General features: G+C 40.6%; 1 protein-coding gene across 6 annotated transcripts in view; it reads left to right on the forward strand.

Annotated features, from left to right (window-relative positions):
- GUK1 (guanylate kinase 1) overlaps positions 1 to 22,403 on the forward strand; it is a 42,232-nt gene extending 19,829 nt beyond the window's left edge. For 2 of the 6 annotated variants that reach the window (XM_077490610.1, XM_077490608.1), the window contains exons 2-9: positions 7,225 to 7,328; positions 7,554 to 7,667; positions 10,301 to 10,342; positions 11,737 to 11,833; positions 15,758 to 15,896; positions 16,202 to 16,286; positions 18,085 to 18,170; positions 20,534 to 22,403. In XM_077490610.1, coding sequence (XP_077346736.1) covers positions 7,556 to 7,667; positions 10,301 to 10,342; positions 11,737 to 11,833; positions 15,758 to 15,896; positions 16,202 to 16,286; positions 18,085 to 18,170; positions 20,534 to 20,569 — 597 coding nt within the window. In that variant the 5' untranslated portion in view covers positions 7,225 to 7,328; positions 7,554 to 7,555 and the 3' untranslated portion in view covers positions 20,570 to 22,403. Of the gene's footprint in view, positions 1 to 2,372; positions 2,530 to 7,224; positions 7,329 to 7,553; positions 7,668 to 10,300; positions 10,343 to 11,736; positions 11,834 to 15,757; positions 15,897 to 16,201; positions 16,287 to 18,084; positions 18,171 to 20,533 lie in introns of those variants that run through there. The other 4 variants (XM_077490611.1, XM_077490606.1, XM_077490607.1 and 1 more) reach the window with 3 other exon arrangements.
- Positions 22,404 to 23,945: the final 1,542 nt, after the last annotated feature.

A 23,945-nucleotide genomic window follows, 5' to 3' on the forward strand; every position in this document is an offset into this window, starting at 1 on the left:
TACGTGTTCCCGTGTCTGGTGTCATTGTACAATGTGTAAAGGTTCAGCCATGGAGAATAACGCCCGTCACTACAGGGGATATCCATTGTCCTCTATGGCTTGAGAATTACATGTTCTGATTCTTGCTTTACATTTTATTTCAGTCAAGTCACATCAGTCTCTGAACCAGAGGAGCTTACACTCTAATGTCCCATCACAGTCACGCACTATTATTATTATTATACATTTATATAGCTCTGACATATACTGCAGTGCTGTACAGAGAACACTAAGCCATTCATATAAGTCTCTGCATCAGAAGAGCTTACACTCTAATGCCCTCCTGCTTAGTGATCTACTACTACTATTATTATTATTATTATTATTATACATTTAGATAGCTCTGACATATATCATAGTGCTGCACAGAGAACTTTGAATGTTATTCGCTGCACCAGAGGAGCTTACACTCTAATGTCCCCCACAAAGTCACACTATTACTATTCTACATTTGTATATCTCCGACCTATACCATAGTTCTGTACAGATAAAAATGAGCCTTTCCAGTCTCTGCGCCAGAGGGGCTTACACTCTAATGTCCCATCCACAGTCACTTCTGTCTTTTTGGCCTTTTTCGTCTTTTTTAGATTATAATTATTATTATACATTTATATAGCTCTGACATATTCCGTAGTGTTGTACTGGGAACGCTCAGCTGTTCCATTCTCTGCACCAAAGGAGCTTGCACTTTAATGCCCCACCACGCTCACTATTGTACAGCTATATAGCTCTGACATATACTGCAGTGCTGTACAGGGAACTTTGAATGATTAGTATTATTCGCTGCACTAAAGGAGCGTACAATCTAATGTTCCCCCGCAGCCACATATTAATATACAATTATATAGCTCTGACATATACCGCAGTGCTGTACAGAGAACACTGAGCCAGTCACATCAGTCTCTATTCCAGAAGAGCTTACACTCTAATGTCCCCCCCCCATAGTCGCACACTATTATTGTTATACATTGTTCTAGCTCTGACATATACCATAGTGCCGTACAGAAAACTGAGCCTTTCCAGTCTCACAGAGCGCTTTGAATGTTTCATATTAATCGCTGCACCAGAGGAGCTTACACTCTGTCCCCCGCCCCCCACAGTCACACACCATTATTAGTCTACATTTGTATAGCTCTGACATATACCGCAGTGCAGTACAGATAAAACTGAGCCTTTCCAGTCTCTGCGCCAGAGGGGCTTACACTCTAATGTCCCCACCACAGTCACTTCCGCCTCTTTGGCTTTTTCAATCTTCATTTTTAGATTATTTTTTATTATTATACATTTATATAGCTCTGACATATACCGCAGTGCTGTACAGGGAACTTTGAATGATTCGTATTATTCTCTGCACTAAAGGAGCTTACAATCATCTAATGTTCCCCCGCAGCCACGTATTAATATACAATTATATAGCTCTGACATATACCGCAGTGCTGTATAGATAACACTGAGCCAGTCACATCAGTCTCTGTACCAGAGGAGCTTACACTCTAATGCCCCCAACACAGTCGCACACTATTATTGTTCTACATTGTTATAGCTCTGACATATACCGTAGTGCCGTACAGATAAAACAGAGCCTTTCCAGTCTCTGCGCCAGAGGAGCTTACACTCTAATGCCCCCAACACAGTCGCACACTATTATTGTTATAGCTCTGACATGTACCGTAGTGCAGTACAGATAAAACTGAGCCATTCCGGTCTCTGCAGCAGAGCAGCTTACACTCTATTTGTATACATTTAAATAGCTCTGACATATACCACAGTGCTGTACAGAAAACACTGAGCCATTACAGTTTTGTGCCAGAGGAGCTTGCACTCTAATGTCCTCAGCACACTCGGAGACCATTATTATTATACATTTATATAGCTCTGGCATATTCCGTAGTGTTGTACTGGGAACGCTGAGCTGTTCCATTCTCTGCACCAGAGGAGCTTGCACTTTAATGCCCCACCACGCTCACTATTGTACAGCTATATAGCTCTGACTTATACCGCAGTGCTGTACAGAGGACACTGAGCCAGTCACACCAGTCTCTGCACCAGAGGAGCTTACACTCTAATCCCCCCCCCCCCCCCCCCAGTCACTTTTTTGTCTCTCTTTTGGTCCTTTTTAGTCTTCATTTTTAGATTGTCAGTTCCTTTGAGCGGAGTCTTGGCGTAGTGAGGTGTGTTGATCACCTTCCCCTGGATGAGGAAGTTCAGGACGGGAAGGTCCCATGGCGGGCGGCATTCTGGAGGTGTGAGAGTGTACATAGTGATCCTCCATGGTTAACCCTTGGCTGTCCCCTCCCGTCACCCTGCGGTGTGTGTGTGTGTGTATTAGGTGTGCCGGGTGTGGGGCTGTACAGTGGAATGCAGGCCGGATTACAGCCTCTCCTCCTCCTCCTCCTCCTGTCATTATGCAGGAGATAAATTCTTCACTGCTTCCTCCACATCATCACAAGCTGGAGGACTGCCAGGGCACAAGGAGACATAGGAGTCAAGGTAGGTGGGTGATGGGGGCAGAGGGGCCGCCTAGTGCCATAGGAAGTGGTGGTCAGCCAACTGAGCTAAGTTTGACCATACATATTGGAATATGATCAATTTATTATTATTTATTCTGATTAATTGCTCATTACTATCAGCATTTATGCATTGCCTGACAATTTCCGCATCGCTTTCCATGCCGTACAGTCACATCAGTCTTTGAACCCAAGGGGCTTACAATTGAAAGCTGGCCAAACGCCAGGAAAATGTTGCTCAAATTTTTTTTTTTTTTTGAACCTCCATTCAATTTTCCAATGGTGAACACTCACACACTATTAATAATAATAATAATATACATTTATATAGCTCTGACATATACTGCGGTGCTGTACAGAGAACACTGAGCCAGTCACATCAGTCTCTGTACCAGAAGAGCTTACACTCTGTCTGCCCCCCCCCCCCCCTCACAGTCACACACTATTATTATTATTATATAGCGCTGACATATACTGCAGTGCTGTACAGAGAATACTGAGCCAGCAACCTAGTCTCTGTACCCCAGGAGCTTACACTCTAATGCCCCCACCACAGTTACTCACTATTAATAATTTACATTTATATAGCTCTGACATATACCACGGTGCTGTGCACAGTCACACACCATTATTATGCTTTTTATATAGTTCTGACTTGTACCATAGTGCAGTACAGAGATCACAGCCAGCCACATCCGACTTTGTACCAGAGGAGCTTACACTCTAATGTCCCCATGATTATAATACATTTGTATAGCTAACACAGGCATAGGGAGAAGTGCCCACCACTAAGCCACTGTGCCACCATGTAGATGTGACTCCGTGATTAAATGATCTTTGGCGAACATACAGAATTGTGCTGGAGTAATCAAATGTGATCCACTACATTCCATTGATGCAGTCAGAATCAATCATGGGTTCTCCAAATACATTGAATGGGAGGGCTCTGTTTTTTATTTTTTTTATTTTTTTTATTAAAACAGTTTTGCCTCTTCAAATGATCTATTAAACCATGATATAGATACATATACACACAAAGCATGGATGAGTGAGTTTGGGGTGAAGGACCTTGAGTGGCCAGCACAGAGTCCTGACCTCAACCACAGAGAACACCTTTGGGATGAATGAGAGCTCAGACTGTGAGCCAGGCCTTCTCACCCAACATCAGTGCCCGACCTCACAAATGCGCTTCTGGAAGAATGGTGAAACATTCCCATAGACACACTCCTAAACCTTGTGGATGGCCTTCCCAGAAGAGTTGAAGTTGTTATATCTGCAAAGGGTGGGCCAACTCAATATTGAACCCTACGGACTAAGACTGGGATGCCATTAAAGTTCATGTGCGTGTAAAGGCAGGTGTCCCAATACTTTGGGCAATATAGTGTATATTATTATTGTTATTTATAATGTTGTTATTATTATTTATAATATTATTAGTAGTAGTAATAATATCATGATACATGTAGTATAAATTATATTAACAAAAATAATAATACATTATATTATCATCATCATTTATTAGTATATTATTTATATTTATACTAGTATACATTACTAATGTATTTGTACTATTATACATTAGATCAGGGATATGCAATTAGCGGACCTCCAGCTGTTGCAAAACTACAAGTCCCATCATGCCTCTGCCTCTGGGTGTCATGCTTGTGGCTGTCAGAGTCTTGCTTTGCCTCATGGGACTTGTAGTTCTGCAACAGCTGGAGGTCCAGTAATTGCATATCCCTGCATTAGATTATTATTATTATTATTATATATTATTTGTATTTGTAAGAAAAAAAGAAAATGAATTGCTTGGGCTTTAGGACACTAAAACAGTCAGTTAGTACCGTTGCACCCCTAATATCTAGAGTCTCTGACCATCTTTTGTATCATGTCTGCAGTCTCTGACCATCTCCTGTGCCATATCTGCAGTCTCTGATCAACCAGTGTGCCATGTCTACAGCCTCGGACCATCTCTTGTATCATATCTGCAGTCTCTGACCATCTCTTGTATCATGTCTGCAGTCTCTGACCATCTCTTGTATCATGTCTGCAGTCTCTGACCATCTCCTGTGCCATATCTGCAGTCTCTGATCAACCAGTGTGCCATGTCTACAGCCTCGGACCATCTCTTGTATCATATCTGCAGTCTCTGACCATCTCCTGTATCATGTCTGCAGTCTCTGACCATCTCTTGTATCATGTCTGCAGACTCTGACCATCTCTTGTATCATGTCTGCAGTCTCTGATCATCTCTTCTATCATGTCTGCAGACTCTGACCATCTCTTGTATCATGTCTGCAGTCTCTGACCATCTCTTGTATCATGTCTGCAGACTCTGACCATCTCCTGCATCATGTCTGCAGTCTCTGACCATCTCCTGCATCATGTCTGCAGTCTCTGACCATCTCCTGCATCATGTCTGCAGTCTCTGACCATCTCTTGTAGAGGTCGACCGATATGGGTTTTTCTCTGGCCGATGCCGATACCGATATTTAGAAATTGCCACGGCCGATATATAATGCCGATTTTTATTTTTATTTAATTTTATTTTTTTTGGGCCGATATGTTAGGCCGATTATTATTTTATTTTTATTTTTTTCCCTTCATCTCATAAAATCGAACTGTTAGACGCCTTTCACACTGGGGCGTTTTTCAGGCGCTTTTGGGCTAATAGCACCTGTAACGTGCCTGCAAAACGGCTCCCCTGCAGTCTGTGTGGAAGCCCCGAGTGCTTTCACACGGAGGCGATGCGCTGGCAGGACGTTTAAAAAAAAGTCCTGCAAGCCGCATCTTTGGAGTGGTGTATACCGCTCCTCCACCACTCCTGCCCATTGAAATCAATGGGCACCGCTGCCGAAGCACCTGCAATGCGATTTGGCAGCGGCGCTTCACGGGCACATTTAACCCCTTCCTCTGCCGCTAGCTGGATTATAAGTTCCCCGCTAGCAGCCGAATATCGCCGCTAAAATGACAGTAAAGCGCCGCTAAAACTGGCAGCGTTTTACCGTGAACGCCTGCCCGCTCCAGTGTGAAAGCAGCATTAAGTGATACAGAAAATTTCTTACATTTAAACATTTATTAACCACTTACAGACCGGACCATTTTGCTGGTCAAAGACCAGACCACTTTTTGCGATTCGGCACTGCGTCGCTTTAACTGACAATTGCGCGGTCGTGCGACATGGCTATCAAACAAAATTTACGTCCTTTTTTTCCCACAAATAGAGCTTTCTTTTGGTGGTATTTGATCACCTCTGCTGTGTTTATTTTTTGCGCTATAAACAAAAATAGAGCGACAATTTTGAAAAAAACGCATTATTTTTTACTTTTTGTTATAATAAATATCCCCCAAAAATATATAAAAAAAACATTTTTTTACCTCAGTTTAGGCCGATACGTATTCTTCTACATATTTTTGGTAAAAAATCGCAATAAGCGATTATTGATTGGTTTGCGCAAAAGTTATAGCGTTTACAAAATAGGGATAGTTTTATAGCATTTTTATTAATAATTTTTTATTATTATTTTTTTTTTTACTAGTAATGGCAGCGATCAGCGATTTCTATTGTGACTGCGACATTGTGGGGGACCCATCGGACATTTTTGACACATTTTTGGGACCATTGTCATTTATACAGCAATCACTGCTATATAAATGCAGTGATTCCTGTGTAAATGACACTGGCAGTGAAGGGGTTAACCAGTGGGTGGCAGTGTAGGGGTTAAGTGTTCCTAGGGGCGTGTTACTAACTGTGGGGGGGTTGGGCTTTCATTTAGTGAACACTGATCTCTGCTCCAATCACATGGAGCAGAGATCAGCGTCACTAGTTGCTAGGCAGAATGGAGAAATGCTGTTTACACGGCATTTCCTCCATTCACCCGTCCCGTGAGACGATCGCGGGTATGCCCGCTGCGATTTAGTCCGCGGGTCCCGCAACCGGACTCACGGGGGTCCCGACCAGCGCGGGAGCGCGCCGCCGGCGGCGCGCTCCCGATGGCAGGGCGGCATTGAAGATTGGACGTACATGTATGCCAATATGCCTGCCCGTGCCGTTCTGTCGACGTACATCGTCGTGCGCTGGTCGGGAACCGGTTAAACAAAACATCCAATCAGTTCACTTGTATGTATAATTTAGATAAAAAATAAAATAAAAAGTTTTTATATATATATATATATATATATATATATATATATATATATATATATATATATATATATATATATATATATAAAATCACAACCACTATTTTATTCCCTAGGATCTCTGCTAAAAAAAATATATATAAGTTTTGGGGGTTCTAAGTGAATTTCTAGCAGAAAATACAGGCTTTTTATTTGTAAGCATCAAGTGTCAAAAAAGATTTAGTTTTTAAATAGTTAAACTGAGAACTTCTACACACTGATATAAAATATCGGCCAATATATCGGCCGACCTCTAATCTCTTGTATCATGTCTGCAGTCTCTGACCATCTCTTGTATCATGTCTGCAGTCTCTGACCATCTCTTGTATCATGTCTGCAGTCTCTGACCATCTCTTGTATCATGTCTGCAGTCTCTGACCATCTCTTGTATCATGTCTGCAGTCTCTGACCATCTCTTGTATCATGTCTGCAGTCTCTGACCATCTCCTGTATCATGTCCATTGTCTTTGACTATATCCTTTTTGTATGTCTGCAGTCTCTGAATTTTATGTGTGGCCCCTTGGTGATGTAAAGAGCTGCAATTAAGGGCCCCCTATATCAAGAAAGTTGACCAGCAAGATTTTCAGAGGGATCCCACAGGTATGGTATATACAGAGTTACATTAATTCAAACAATGTAAAAAATATCCATATCTGGAATTTTATCTTTCAGTTTTATAAATTAAAAAAATATATATTTATTTGTTTCTATCTCAGACTTTATCCAGATTGTGGGGGAGGGGAAATATATGTTTTTCTGGTCTAGTGGTGTGTAGATGGGACGTCCCCGGAATATTGTATGTATGATGGTGTTTTGTCTCCACAGTCATGGTTGGACCCAGACCAGTGGTACTGAGCGGACCCTCGGGGGCAGGGAAGAGCACGCTGCTGAAGAGACTGCTGAAAGATTATGAAGGAATCTTCGGCTTCTCCGTCTCCCGTAAGTCCCGAATAACGCATCTTCATTACCGCTCTTCTGATATATCATCGATACTACTGGGGTCACGGGGATGCATTTCGCTCTGCCAATTAGAGCTTAATCGTAGGGGGGTTTCTACGATTTAACCACTTCAGCTCCGGAAGGTTTTATACCCCACTTCCTGACCAGGCCATTTTTTTATTTTTGCGATACGGCGCTGCGCCGCTTTAATTGACAATTGCGCGGCCGTGTTGATGTTCTACCTAAATTTACAAACAACAAAACAACAAAATTTAATTGACATCCTTCCCCCCCACAAATAGAGATTTCTTTTGATGGTATTTGATCACCTCTGTAGTTTTTGTTTGTGCTATAAACAAAAAAAGAGCGACAATTTAAAATAAAAAAGCAATATTTTTAACTTTCTGCTATAAAACATTTCCAATAAAAAAAAAAAAAAAAAATATATATAAATATATATATATATATATATATATATATATATATATATATATATATATATATATATATATATATATATATATATATATATATATATATTATAAATAAAAAAAAAAAGAAATATATATATATATATTTCATTTCTTCATCAATTTAGGCCGATATGTATTCTGCTCCATTATTTTTGTAAAAAGAAAAATTGCAATAAGCGCATATTGATTGGTTTGCGCAAAAGTTATAGCGCCTACAAACTATGGGATCGATTTAGGGACTTTTCATTTTATTTTTATTTTTTTTAGTAATAAAGGCGGCTATTTTTAGCAGGACGGCGACATTACGGCGGACACTTTTTTTTGGTACGGTTGCACCGATACCATTTTTTCTTTACAACGAATACGAGTACCGATACTTTCTTTCTTTATTTTTTTTTTAGTACTCACCGATACCAATTTACCTACCGCAACTGTTTTGTTTTCACTTCAGATGTCAGCAATGGTACAAAACATTGAAAAGTTATTTACAAATGAAATGCATATATGTAAAAATATTTACTAACAAAGCAAACAAAAAAGTAATGAACAAAAAAAAAAAAAAGGCAGGAAAATTAATAATTAAATGGAGGAGAGTAGGGAGTTAATTAAGGCTGATTAGAGTAAATTAAGGGTTTATAAGGGGTTATAACAAACAAAACCAAACAAAATTGATGTCCTTTTTTTCTCCACAAATAGAGCTTTCTTTTGGTGGTATTTGATCACCTCTTCGGTTTTTATTTTTTGCGCTATAAACAAAAACAGCGACAATTTTGAAAAAAAAAAAAGCAATATTTTTTACTCTTTGCTATAATAAATATCCTCCAAAAATATATTTATAAAAAAACGATTTTTTTCCTCAGTTTAGGCCGATACGTATTCTTCTACCTATTTTTCATATCGCAATAAGCATATATTGATTGGTTTTTTTATGGTATTTTTATAATTAATTTTTTTTTATTAGTATTGGTGGCGATCTGAAACTTTTATCGGGATTGCAACATTGCGGCGGACACATCGGACACTTTTGACACTATTTTGGGACCATTGTCATTTATACAGCCATCAGTGCTATAAAAATACACTGATTACTGTATAAATGTCACTGGCAGGGAAAGGGGTTAACCACTAGGGGGCGATGAAGGGGTTAAGTGTGTCCTATGGAGTGATTCTAACTGTGGGGGGGTGGGCTATCACTCACATGACAGCGATCACTGCTCCCGATGACAGAGAGCAGTGACCTCTATCATGTCACAAGGCAGAATGAGGAAATGCCTTGTTTACACAGACATCTCCCCGTTCTGCGACTCCGTGACACGATCGCTGGGAGACCAGTGGACTCGTTGTCCCGCGGGCGCGGTCACGCTGTATGTGGCGGGAGTCTGCTATCCCCGCCTCTTGAAGAGGACGTGTACACCCATTTGCCTACCACTGCCATTGTGCCGACGTATATCGGCGTGCGGCAGTTGGCAAGTGGTTAAAGTCCTGGATTTTTAAAGCTTTGTCTGAGCTGTCAGAAAGCAGGGGGCGGAGAGCTGACATGACACTCTGCAGAGCTCAGTGAGGAGAGCCCTGAGAGCTGATGGGAGAAGAAGGGACACCCACCCTTTCACACAGGAACAGAGCTGAGGCTATCAATCACAGGCTGTGTGCCAGAGCTCACCTTTTTATCTCTTGGTATCAGTAGTGACTCGTGCAGATGGTAGAGGGAGGAGGCATCAGACAGAAATGACACCTAGTGCTCTGGACTGAGACGAGTACACACTATAGAGGGAAATGCTTTGTTTGTATTTCATGACTGAGGTTTACAACCGCTTTAAGACCTCTTTTACTTAATGAGAAGTCCATTTACAAGTGCTTGTTACCTGATCTGGTAAGTCATAAGACTCCCCCCACAGTCACACATCTCTTGTCAGTGTGATGGAAAAAACACAGGAGCCATCTTTGTACACCCGCCATCCAGAGTCCACCCCCAATCCATCCCCCTCCCCCCAACTGTGGTCAGATAGGACGCATCGGAAGCAGCATCATAGATGTTCGATCGTTGGCTCCACCCTTCAGATCAGGAGATCGTCCTTTCATGTTTCTTCCTCTTTTATGTCCGTCAGCTTCCAAATTTCCTTATTTGTTAAATATTTTTTTTTTTTTTTTTCTTAATTTCAGACACAACAAGGAATCCGAGACCCGGAGAGAGTAATGGGAAAGGTAATGCCACTTATATCTTAGAGTGTGTATAAATATATATATGTGTGTGTGTGTGTGTGTGTGTGTGTGTGTGTATATATATGTATATATATATATATATATATATATATATATATATATATATATATATTTATATTAGAGCTGCACAATTAATCGTCAAGAATAGTTATCGCGATCTTGACTGAAGTGTTTCCCGATTCTTTCTATGCAGAGAATTCTCTCTGCTCTTCTGAAGCCCTCAAAAGAAAGGAAGAGAAAAACTGGGCAGTCTGCCAAGAATCACAACATTCTTTATCAGTTGAACTTAAGTATAAACATTGTAACAATTTGTCACTGGAATAGATCGGGATCTGCAATTAGCGGACTTCCAGCTGTTGCAAAACTACAAGTCCCATCATGCCTCTGCCTCTGGGTGTCATGCTTGTGGCTGTCAGAGTCTTGCTATGCCTCATGGGACTTGTAGTTCTGCAACAGCCGGAGGTCCAGTAATTGCATATCCTTGGAATAGACTTTGGGGGTTATTTATGAAAGGCAAATCCACTTTCCACTACAAGTGCACTTGGAAGTGCAGTCGCTGTAGATCCGAGGGGGGACATGCAAGGAAAATTAAAAAAGAAGCATTTTAGCTTGCACATGATTGGATGATAAAATCAGCATAGCTTCCCCTCATTTCAGATCTACCCCCTCAGATTTACAGCGACTGCACTTCCAAGTGCACTTGTAGGCCAAAGCGGATTTGCCTTTTAATAAATAAACCCCCCCATAGTGTGTAAGTGAATCGCGATGCTGTTTGTTCTCTAAGGTTCTCTAAAAAAACCTCCTGAGGTCTTCACAGAACAGCTGTATTTATACTGAGATTAAATTACACACAGGTGGACTCTATTTACTAATTAGGTGACTTCTGAAGGCAATTGGTTCCACTAGATTTTAGTTAGGGGTATCGGAGTAAAGGGGGCTGAATACAAATGCCCCCCCACACACACTTTTCACATATTTATTTGTAATAAATGTGAAAAACCATTTATCATTTTCCTTCCACTTAACAATTAGGTGCTACTTTGTGTTGGTCCATCACATAAAATCCCAATAAAATACATTTACGTTTTTTGGTTGTAATATTTCAAAATGTGTAACATTTCAAGGGGTATGAATACTTTTTCAAGGCACTTTATATAGTGCCAATAGTTTGCGCAGCTCTTTACGCCATAAGGGTAGACAGTCTATAGTTACAATCCAATAAAATACAAGAGGGTAAAGAGGGCCTGGCTCATAAGAGCTTACAATCTAATAGTTATACGCAATAAATTAAAAGAATTAATTTGTATGTTTTTGTCCTGTGTGGCCCTGCAACCAACCCATCCCCCCCCCCCCCCCCCCTTTCCGTTCTCCTACAGATTACTACTTTGTCTCCCGGGAGGTGATGCAGAAGGGGATCGATAACGGGGAGTTCATAGAGACCGCCGTCTTCTCCGGGAACATGTATGGGACCAGGTATGTGGATCCAGAATAATCTGTGTCTGTCCGGCCCGCCTGTGCTGCTGTTCTGTGGAGTCCTGGGCTCGCTGTCTCTGCGTGATCAATGCCCAGCGGGGCTCATTATATGTCAGACATGAACGGACTGGCCTTCTCCACAGCCAGATGTGACGGATCCTATAGTTACCGCTCTCCGGGGCTCCGAGCCATCCCATATATTTAAGCCTTTAATTCTCCGCTTTTTAAATGGTTCATTACCCAGAATCCTCTTCTGCAGCAGATTGACATGCCTGGCCATGTGTGACCCTCCAGACACCCGTGACCACTGTATGTAATCCCCGGCGTGTGGATCTGACATAAGAGAGAGAATCCCGGGGAGGATAAAGGCGGCTGGTAAACCCGCATAATCTCACAGCTATCGTCATGTCTTTAAATCTGACCTCCGGCCTCCCCCTTCAGCCTTACACGGTTGTAGCGGCTCCTCTCCGGGGCTGAAATGGCTTCTTCTGACTTCACCGCACACTGTGAGCTTCTCACCATGTGCATTGGAAGCTGCAGAAAGTCAGACGGAGCCCCGCCTCATTTCCTGGCTGGAGGACGTCCGGCATTATCTAGTGCTTTCCTCCCCGGCCTGACTGTCCCAGGCCCGGCCCCTTTCATTTATTGAAGAAGCGGAGAGACCCAGGTAAGTAATAAAAAAAAATGGAAAAGTTTTAGTTTTATAAATTACATTAGTGCCTTAATGATGGAGGAACCAGGGATGGCCAAATAAGTGCAGAATATATATATATATATATATATATATATATATATATATATATATATTTTATTATTTAGGATTTATATAGGGTCAACAGTTTGCACACACACACACACACACATATATATATATATATATATATATACACACACACACACACACACATACATGCATATATATATATATATATACATACACACACATATATAATATCATATTTAAATTATTTTTATTTTTTTAATTATTATTAATGGTTATTCACATACTTGTGTAATATTATTATTATTGTGTGTGTGTGTGTGTGTATACACATACGGTGCCTTGCGAAAGTATTCGGCCCCCTTGAACTTTTCAACCTTTTGCCACATTTCAGGCTTCAAACATAAAGATGTAAAATTTAAATTTTTTGTGAAGAATCACCAACAAGTGGGACACAATTGTGAAGTGGAACGAAATCTATTGGATATTTTAAACTTTTTTAGCAAATAAAAAACTGAAAAGTGGTGCGTGCAAAATTATTCGGCCCCTTTACTTTCAGTGCAGCAAACTCACTCCAGAAGTTCAGCGAGGATCTCTGAATGATCCAATGTTGTCCTAAATGACTGATGGTGATAAATAGAATCCCCCTGTGTGTAATCAAGTCTCTGTATAAATGCACCTGCTCTGTGATAGTCTCAGGGTTCTGTTGAAAGCGCAGAGAGCATCATGAAGACCAAGGAACACACCAGGCAGGTCCGTAATACTGTTGTGGAGAAGTTTAAAGCCGGGTTTGGATACAACAAGATTTCCCAAGCTTTAAACATCCCAAGGAGCACTGTGCAAGCGATCATTTTGAAATGGAAGGAGTATCGGACCACTGCAAATCTACCAAGACCTGGCCGTCCCTCTAAACTTTCAGCTCAGACAAGGAGAAGACTGATCAGAGATGCAGCCAAGAGGCCCATGATCACTCTGGATGAACTGCAGAGAACTACAGCTGAGGTGGGAGAGTCTGTCCATAGGACAACAATCAGTCGTACACTGCACAAATCTGGCCTTTATGGAAGAGTGGCAAGAAGAAAGCCATTTCTCAAAGATATCCATAAAAAGTCTCATCTAAAGTTTGCCACAAGCCACCTGGGAGACACACCAAACATGTGGAAGAAGGTGCTCTGGTCAGATGAAACCAAAATCCAACTTTTTGCCCACAATGCAAAACGATATGTTTGGCGTAAAAGCAACACAGCTCATCACCCTCAACACACCATCCCCACTGTCACACATGGTGGTGGCAGCATCATGGTTTGGGCCTGCTTTTCTTCAGCAGGGACAGGGAAGATGGTTAAAATTGAGGGGAAGATGGATGCAGCCAAATACAGGACCATTCTGGATGAAAACCTGTTGGAGTCTGCAAAAGACCTGAAACTGGGACAGAGATTTATCTTCCAACAAGACAATGATCCCAAACATACAGCAAAATCTACAAAGGAATGGTTCACAAATAAACGTATCCAGGTGTTAGAATGGCCAAGTCAAAGTCCAGACCTGAATCCAATCGAGAATCTGTGGAAAGAGCTGAAAACTGCTGTTCACAAACGCTCTCCATCCAACCTCACTGAGCTTGAGCTGTTTTGCAAGGAAGAATGGGCAAGAATTTCAGTCTCTCGATGTGCAAAACTAATAGAGACATACCCCAAGCGACTTGCAGCTGTAATCGCAGCAAAAGGCGGCTCTACAAAGTATTAACGCAAGGGGGCCGAATAATTTTGCACGCCCCACTTTTCATTTTTTTATTAGTTAAAAAAGTTTCAAAAATCCAATAGATTTCGTTCCACTTCACAATTGTGTCCCACTTGTTGGTGATTCTTCACAAAAAATAAAATTTTTATATCTTTATGTTTGAAGCCTGAAATGTGGCAAAAGGTTGAAAAGTTCAAGGGGGCCGAATACTTTCGCAAGGCACTGTATACTAATATATATATATATATATATATATATATATATATATATATATATATATATATATATATATATATATATATATATATACAAAATAATATTACATAAGTAAGTGAATAACCATTAATGATTAAAACATTATATATAATATATATATAATATTATTTATTTTTATTTTTTTAATCATTATTAATGGTTATTCACTTATGTAATATTATTATTATTTTGTGTATTTATGTGTGTGTATATAAAAATATATATACACACACACATAATAATATGCATAAGTAAAGTAAGTGAATAACCATTAATAATAAAAAAATATATATATTATAATAAAATATGTGTATATATATTTATTATTATTATAATAATTATTATATATAATTTAATTATTACTATATAAATTTTTTTATTTTTTGTTTAAATGTGTTTATTTTCAAAGTAATACGTTTTCTATTGCACGCAGTGTAGTTTGGCAGAGAAAAGTCTCAGCTTCTGATGGGATTATGGTGGTGAGCATATGGCACGGGGTCAGATATAAGCGCTGATGTCTGTGATGGATGGAAGACTTGCAGCTTAGGGGCCTATTTATACCGGATCAGATTAAAGTGGTTGTAAATCCTTACAAACCACTTTGACCTACAGGTAAGCCTAGATTAAGGCTTACCTGTAGGTCCAACAAATATCTCCTAAACCTACAAGGTTTAGGAGATCTTTACAAAAAGAGAGGCACCCGATGTCTACACCGCATGCACCGTAGACAGCGGCGCACTATCGCCATTAGCAGCGGCATGCCGTTAGTGGCAGCTCCCATGCGCATGCGCGGGAGTGACGTCATCGCTGCTACGCAGTGGTGAGTGGATGGAGCAGTGATACCCGGAAGAAGATGGATGCTCCGGACTACAGGGGACAGCGGTGACATCGCTGGCTCCTGTGTCAGGTAAGTGACACATAGTAGCCCATTATGCTTTACCTTTGCAGGGAAACAAAGAAGAAGTAACCCCATCAGGGTTTCCTTCCTCGTTAAAGTCTCTGAGTTTTTATGGTATCTCTCAGAGGCCACTGATTTTTTCCTTGTTAGTTGCTGTTAGACGTTTCTCTCCAATTGACATCAATGTCCAAAAAAAAGTTGTCATACACCTCCTATGTATGTTATAAACATAAAATTAACATTTTTCTATACCCAAGATGCCCCAGGGGTGTACAAAGCTTCTTATGCCGTCCTTCTCTCCCTCCCCCAGCAAAGCGGCAGTCCAGGACGTTCAGGCCAAGAACCAGATCTGTATACTGGACATCGACATGCAGGGCGTGAAGAGCATTAAGAAGACCAACCTGAACGCCATCTACATCTCCATTCAGCCCCCCTCTGTCGAGACCTTGGTAAGTAACCTTCTCTCCTGGACTGAAAGGTCTTCCTCTGATTTCACCGCACACTGTGAGCTTCTCACCATGTGCGTTAGAAGCTGCAGCAAATCGGAGGGAGCCCACCTCTTTTTCCTGGCTGGGTGGATGGTCCAGTATCATCTAGTCCTCTTTTTTTTTTTTTTTTCCCCCAACCTGACAGCCCACGGGGTTGGACTTTGTTATCGGGGTCCAAGCTGGTGGTTGCTGGGTCGTTGGCTCCGACCTGTAAGTGGTGCCCCTTTTTTGTCTTCATCTCCGACTTTCCGTTATTTGCCTTACAGGAGAAGAGGCTGCGAGACCGCAAGACGGAGTCCGAGGAAAGTTTACAGAAGAGGCTGCGGGCAGCCAGAGAAGACATAGAGATCAGTGAGTTCTCTCCCATGCACATGCCGTGTACTGTACATGAAGATCTCTTATCTCTTCCTTGTGGTACTTGGCTTACATGTCATTTTTTTTTTTTTCAGGAAGATGAGGGATTTTTTATATATACTCAAAAGTATTGGGACACCTGCCTTTACATGCACATTAACTTTGGCATCCCAGTCTTAGTCCGTAGGGTTCAATATTGAGTTGGCCCACCCTTTGCAGCTATAACAGCTTCACCTCTTCTGGGAAGGCCGTCCACAAGGTTTAGGAGTCTCTCTATGGGGAATATTTGACCATTCTTCCAGAAGAGCATTCGTGAGGTCAGGCACTAATGTTGGACGAGAAGATCTGGCTTGCAGTCTCCTCTCTAAATCATCCCAAAGGTGTTCTATCGGGTTGAGGTCAGGACTCTGTGCGGGCCCAGTCAAGTTCCTCCACCCCAAACTCGCTCGTCCATGTCTTTATGGACCTTGCTTTGTGCACTGGTGGGCAGTCATGTTGGAACAAGAAGGGGCCATCCCCAAACTGTTCCCACAAAGTTGGGAGCATGAAATTGTCAAAAAATGTCTTGGTATGATGATGACGCCTTAAGAGTTCCCTTCACTGGAACCCAACCCCTGAAAAACAACCCCACACCACAATCCCCCCTCCACCATGGAGGGTCTGAAACAGGATAATTGACATCTGATCCAGCCCCCCCATGTATCTCTGTAGCAACAGACCACTTCTAATAGTGATTCAGCCAGTCACCCAAATGTATGAGGACCCTCTCCAAATGATGGAGTTCAGGTGTCTCCAGTGTACTTCTACTCATACAAACACATTGTAGGCAATTGTGGTAACAGTTTGGCGAAGACCCATTTCTGTTCCAGCATGGCTGTGCCCCTGAGCACAAAGCCAGCTCCATAAAGACATGATTTCTCCAGCTTGGTGTAGAGGAACTTGAGTGTCCTGCACAGATCCCTGACCTCAATCCCTACTGATCACCTTTTGGGATGAAGGTAAGCTTTCCCAGAAGAGTGGAGTTTGTCATAACCACAAAACGGGGTCAACTTCATATTTAATGTTTTTTTTTAATTTTATTGAGTGTCCAACAAGCTTCTATAGGTTATAGTTTGTTGAAGGCCCTCTTCTGTTTCACCATGACTGCGCCCCTGTGTACAAAGCCAGCTCCATAAAGACATGGTTTGACCAGTTTGGTGTGGAGGAACGCAAATGTCCTGCACAGAGTTCTGACCTCAACCCCCCCACTGAACACCTTTTGAAACACCAATTTCGAGCCAGGTCTTCTCATCCAACATTAGTTCCCGACCTCAAAAAATGGGTACAAAAGTCCCACGGACGCCTTCGAAAAACCTTGTGGAAAGTCTTCCCAGAAAAGTGGAGGCTGTTGTATCCACACAGGAGGCCAACTCCATCTTAATGGCCATGGCTTTGGAATGGGATGTCCAACAAGATCCTATAGTTGTGATGGTTGGGTGTTCACCAACTTTTGACCATATAGCGCCAGTGATGGTGAACCTTGGCACCCCAGATGTTTTGGAACTACATTTCCCATGATGCTCCACTACACTGCAGAGTGCATGAGCATCATGGGAAATGTAGTTCCAAATCTGGGGTGCCAAGGTTCGCCATCACTGCTATAGGCTCTTCCCACAAGAGTTGTATCCAATGTAATTGGCTTTCTATTGGTATCCAATCTTAATACAACCAATCTCCACCCAAGGTGAACACCATCAGTCCTGGTTTTTATGTAGGACGCTCCATATGATACATTATTAAATGTCTGTATCTGCAGGTAAAGAGCCCGGTCTGTTTGATGCCGTCATTCTTAACGATGATTTAGAAGAAGCTTATGGACAACTCAAAGATTCCCTCTCAGAGGTAGGTGTACGGCACAGTGCCGGTATAAATGAGTGTCTCTCGTTGTGTCCAATGTTGGCCTGTCTAGAATAATTTGTAATTCCGTTCTTCTGCTCTTGTAATCCCATACATGATGGAAACCAATGATCAATGTGCCAATTGGTAGAGCTTCATTGGCTTACAGAGTCTTGCCATGTATGGGATGTCCACTAGTGGAGAAGACCCAGGTGGATCAGGTTGCCGGCTGGGTTCCTGTATAGCAGTGATGGCGAACCTTGGCACCCCAGATGTTTTGGAACTACATTTCCCATGATGCTCATGCACTCTACAGTGTAGTTGAGCATCATGGGAAATGTAGTTCCAAAACATCTGGGGTGCCGAGGTTCGCAATCACTGCTGTATAGTATCATTGGGTTCTGATGGTGTGGGGATTGGGCTTGGCTTCTTCTCGTTGGCCATACGCTCTTCAACTCTAGGAATCCTCCATCCAAGCAAATTACGAACCGCCCTGCTGGGCAACTTTCTCCCAACGGCTTTGAGTGTTGACTGTCGGAAATACCCAGACAACAGCTCCATCTGATTGGCCAACTCCGTCGATTGTTCAGTCGAAGGATGTCTGATAAATGGAGGTTGACATGGTCACCCCCACGAAGTTAATTTTGGCTGGTTAATCAGGAACCTGACAAAATTGGCTTAGTGGGCGACCCCCGTCCGCCTCCTTCCACCTGACGTCCTTCAACGTAAAACAAAATCGATGGAGCTGGCCGAGCGGTAGTTGCATCCAATCAGAGGGAGCTGCTGTTTGGGTATTTAGGATACCATTGCCCAGCAAGTGGGGGGGGGGGGGGGGGGGGGGGATTCGTAATTTTCCTGGATGGACGTTTCTTAGATTGGGGATTTTTTTTATTTTTTTTATCGAATAGTGTTTGGTCAGCTTTACATAAAGCAGACGTTGCACTAAATTGTCCACTTATCACAACATGCTATATGAATTCATTCCTAACAGCTGTGTTGCCTACGCTGTGATTGGCCCACAGATATCACATGGTACCTGGGTTAATCACAGCACCCCGTGCCATGTGATTAGCTGTTGCCAATCACTAGTGAACACAGCTGTCGTGAATGGTTAACCCAGTTGAAAACTTTTCTGATCTTCATTGTAACATCAAACAAAATGTAAAAAAAAAAAAAAACAAAACAACAAAAACAAAAAATAAAAATGAACTAATTAAAGAAAAAAAAAAAAATCCCCGATCAGCCCCCAGATTAGTACTATGGTGACACTGAACTTCTCTGATAAAAGCATGTTAAATGAAATAGTAAAAAATAAAGTAAAACAAATGTTGAATAAAAAAATGAAAATAAAAAGAAAAAACTATTATTTAAAAAAATAAATAAATCCCAGATCAGTCCCCAGAGTAGTACTATGGTGACACTTAACTTCTCTGATAAAAGCATGTTAAATGAAATAGTAAAAAATGAAGAAAAACAAATGTTGAATAAAAAAAAGAAAATAAGAAGAAAAAAATATTATTAAAAAAAAAAAAAAAATCCCCGATCAGCCCCCAAAGTAGTACTATGGTGACACTTAACTTCTCTGATAAAAAAAAAAAGCATGTTAAATGAAATAGTAAAAAAAATGAAGAAAAAAAATGTTGAATGAAAAAATAAAAAGAAAAAACAATTATTTAAAAAAAAAAAAAATCCCCGATCAGCCTCCAGAGTAGTACTATGGTGACACTGAACTTCTCTGGTAAAAGCATGTTAAATGAAATAGTAAAAAAAAAAAAAAAAAAAAAAAAAATGATTAAAAAAAATAAAGATTTCATTTTTCGTTTTGTAACATACAGTCACCAGTCGGTGTCCCTGATCACCGCCACATCAGTCATATGATGTTGCTGTACTGTGCTGGGGACAGTATTTAAAAAAAATATTTTAATATAACTGTGAAAAAATAAATATTCAATTTCTTCATTTCAAAAAACTCGCCATTCCTTTTTTTTTTTTTTTTTTTATCGCTTAGAACTTAACTTTTTGGTAAGTAGACAGTCTGAGGTATTCAGTAAGAAGCATGGCGAGTTTTTTTGTTGCATTTTTTTTATTTTTATTTTTTTGAAAATGAAGCAATTTAATAATGATGATAAAACAAAAATCACGATTTTTTTATTGTCTTCTTCTTCTTCTTCTTCTTCTCGCCACCACCACACCAGTTGAATGATGACACTGCACTGGTGACAGAATGTAGAAAAAAATTTTTTTTTAGGTACAGTGTTGCATGACAGAGCAATTAACAGTTAATGAAACAGAAATAAATGGCCTGGTCATGAAGGGGGGTAAAACCTTCCAGAGGGTGAAGTGGCTAATACATTGTTGCTTTCTTGCAGGAAATTAAGAGCGCTCAGAGCGGCAAGACCTCCTGACCGGCGCACCTCGCCAACATCAGTCCTCCATTCCACAGCCATTCCTCCCCCCCTCATCCCCCGTACCATCATTCCTCCATGGGTGCGATTCCTCTCCCTTCCTGTAGGTGTCATCACCATCCGTGCAACGCTCCGGCAGCATCTCCGTTCTGTCTGTCTGTATGTTTTATGCAGTTATTATCCGTCTTCCGACACTCACTGATTCCGGTGGCAGCTAGACTATTTCCTAAGGAAATGGGAGACATTTCCACTCTCTCCCATGAAGAATACTTCACACCCAGCTGGACATTTTTTTTTTTTTTAAGAATTCATTTATTTTGTGCTCAGCGGGGTGAAATCTGTCTTTATTACCAGTGACACCGCATGTACATATGTTCTGTGCTAATCTATTATTACTATGCTGTTTTATTTTTTATTTTTTCCTCTCCAGGTCGAATGTATTTTATTCATGAGAATGGCATGAATCAGGAAAATACTGCATTATTGCCACTAGAGGGAGCTGATGATCATAGGAAATATTTATTGTGTTTGTCAGCTCTGTATATTGGCTATATTGTATTATTTTTTTCAATTTACTTTATAAAGAACATTTGACCTGGAGATAAAATGGCCTAATAGTCTTTTTTTTTTTTTTCCCCTTTCCATTGTTTTTCCTACATAAGAATAGCAAAATACCACATTATGGCCACTAAATTGAGCTTATGATTATAGGAAATGTTAACTATGTCTGTGAGCTCCATCTAGGGACTATAATGTAATATTTTTCTGATTTAACAAATGAGGGACATTCGACCTGGAGAGAAAAATAGCCTAATAATGCTTATTTTTTTCTTTTCCATTGTTTTTCCTACATTACGACCACTAGACGGAGCTGATGAACATAGGAAATATTTACTACGTCCATGAGCTTCATCTATGGCAGGGGGTGGCAGCATGGGGCCCTCCAGTACATTTCCCATGAGGCATTGCAAGGCTGGCAGTTGCAATTACTCCCAGAGGCATGATGGGACTTGTAGTTCTGCAACAGCTGGAGGGCTCCAGGTTGCCTAGCCCTGATCTGGGGATTATAATGTAGTATTTTTCTGACTTAATCAATGAAGAACATTCAACCTGGAGAGAAAACAGCCTAATAATGTTCATTTTTTTTTTTTTTTCGTTTTTGTTTTCCATGCATAAGAATAGCGTAAATCGTCAAAATACCACATTGCAACCGTTAGATAGAGCTGATGATTGTAGGAAATATTTATTATGTTTGTCGGCTCCATCTAGTGGCTATATTGTGGTATTTTTCTGGTGCATTCTATGAAGAGCATTCGACTTGGAGAGAAAATGGTCTAAAAACATTAATTTTTCCGTGGCTTGTTCGCTCTAAAATCATGAAGATTACACTCGAACCGGCAGAACTTTTTGTGATACAGAATAATATGAATTTCTTTTATTGTGTGCTGAGGGGGGGTTCTATGAAGAACATTCGACCTGGAGAGAAAATATCATTCATCATTCTTGTGTTTTTTTTTATTTCCATTTTTTTTTTTTATCATCATTCATATGTATAGCGTAAATCAGCAAAATGAAAATGTTACTTTATGACCACTAGATGGAGCCGATGATCATAGGAAATATTTATTATGTTTGTCGGCTGCATCTAGTGGCCATTATGTTGTATTTTTCTGGTGCATTCTGTGAAGAACATTCGACCTGGGGAGAACATAGCCTAAAAAACATTTTTATTTTATTTTTTGTTTCCATGGCCTGTTCTCTCTAAAATCATGAAGATTACACTCGAACCTAGCAGAATATTTTTTTTTTAAAATAAAGAATAATATGAATTCCTTTTATCGTGTGCTCAGCTGGGTTTTATGAAGACCATTCGACCTGGAGAGAAAATAGCATAATATCATTCATAATTTTTTATTTTTTTTATTTCCATTTTTGTTTTTCATTCATAAGAATAGCGTAAATCGGCAAAATGTCACTTTATGACCACTCGATGGAGCCGATGATCATAGGAAATATGTACTATGCTTGTGAGTCTATCTAGTGCCCATTCTGTAGTATTGTTCTTCTTTAATCCATAGAGAGCATTCGACCTGGAGAGGAAGTAGCGCAATAACATTCTTTTTTTATTTTTTTGGGGGTTTTTCATTAATAAATATAGCCTAAATTGGCAAACATCACTTTATGACCACTAGATGGAGCCAATGATTATAAGTAATATTTATTAGGTCTGTCGGCTCCATCTAGTGGCTATAACATGGTATTGTTTTGGTTAATTTTATGAAGAACATTCGACCTGGAGCGAAAATAGCATAAAAACTTTTTGTTTCCAAGATTACACTGAAGCCCAGCAAAAAAATTTTTTTTTTTTTTTAATAAAGAATATTATGAATTCCTTTTTATTGTGTGCTCAGCGGGGTGAAATCCATCTCTTACAACGGAGTCAGAACATCAAGGGGTGTATTTATCAAAAATATGCAGAGCCATTCCCTACTTACACATCTTAACCCTCTCCTCTTCCGGGAGTGACTACTTACACCCCCCTTTCCTCCCTACATAACTGTTTGGCTCGTTTCCCACTACTGGTTTGCAATTTTCAGTGCAACTTTTAGGGATACCCCGATTTAGGTGCTGATAATGGCATGCTGGGTCCCATAGACTTCAATGCAAAAACACCCCCATAGACTTCAGTGCGACATTGTGTCTCATAGACTTCAATGCAAAAACGCCCCCTTGTGACTTCAATGCAAAAACGCCCCCTTGTGACTTCAATGCAAAAACGCCCCCTTGTGACTTCAATGCAAAAACGCCCCCTTGTGACTTCAAAGCAAAAAATGCCCCCTAGTGACTTTAAAGCAAAATTGTGTCCCATAGTCTTTAATGCAAAATCGCCCCCTAGTGACTTCAATGCAAAATTGTGTTCTATAGACTTCAATGCAAAAACGCCCCCTAGTGACATCAATTCAACCCCCCCCCCCCCCCATAGATTTCTATGCAAAAATACCCCCCATAGACTTCAATGCAAAATTGCGTCCCATAGACTTCAAAGCAAAAACGCACCCTAGTGCCTTCAATGAAAATGTGCATCCAATAAACTTCAATGCAAAAACACCCCCCCCCCCCCATAGACTTCAATGCAAAAACACTATCCATAGATTTCAACGTAAAATTGTGTCTCATAGACTTCAATGCAAATACGCCCCCTTGTGACTTTTAAGCAAAATTGCATCCCATAGTCTTCAATGCAAAATCCCCCCCAGTGACTTTAATGCAAAAATGCCCCCTAGTGACTTAAAAAGCAAAATTGCGTTTCATAGACTTCAATGCAAAAAAGCGGCCCATAGACTTCAATCCAAACATGCCCCCCTAGTGACGTTAA

The sequence above is a fragment of the Lithobates pipiens genome, unplaced genomic scaffold (genome assembly GCF_037356315.1).
Source record: "Lithobates pipiens isolate NorthernLeopardFrog02 unplaced genomic scaffold, aLitPip1_a1.2 Scaffold_19, whole genome shotgun sequence".
NCBI classification, from domain to species: Eukaryota; Metazoa; Chordata; class Amphibia; order Anura; family Ranidae; genus Lithobates; species Lithobates pipiens.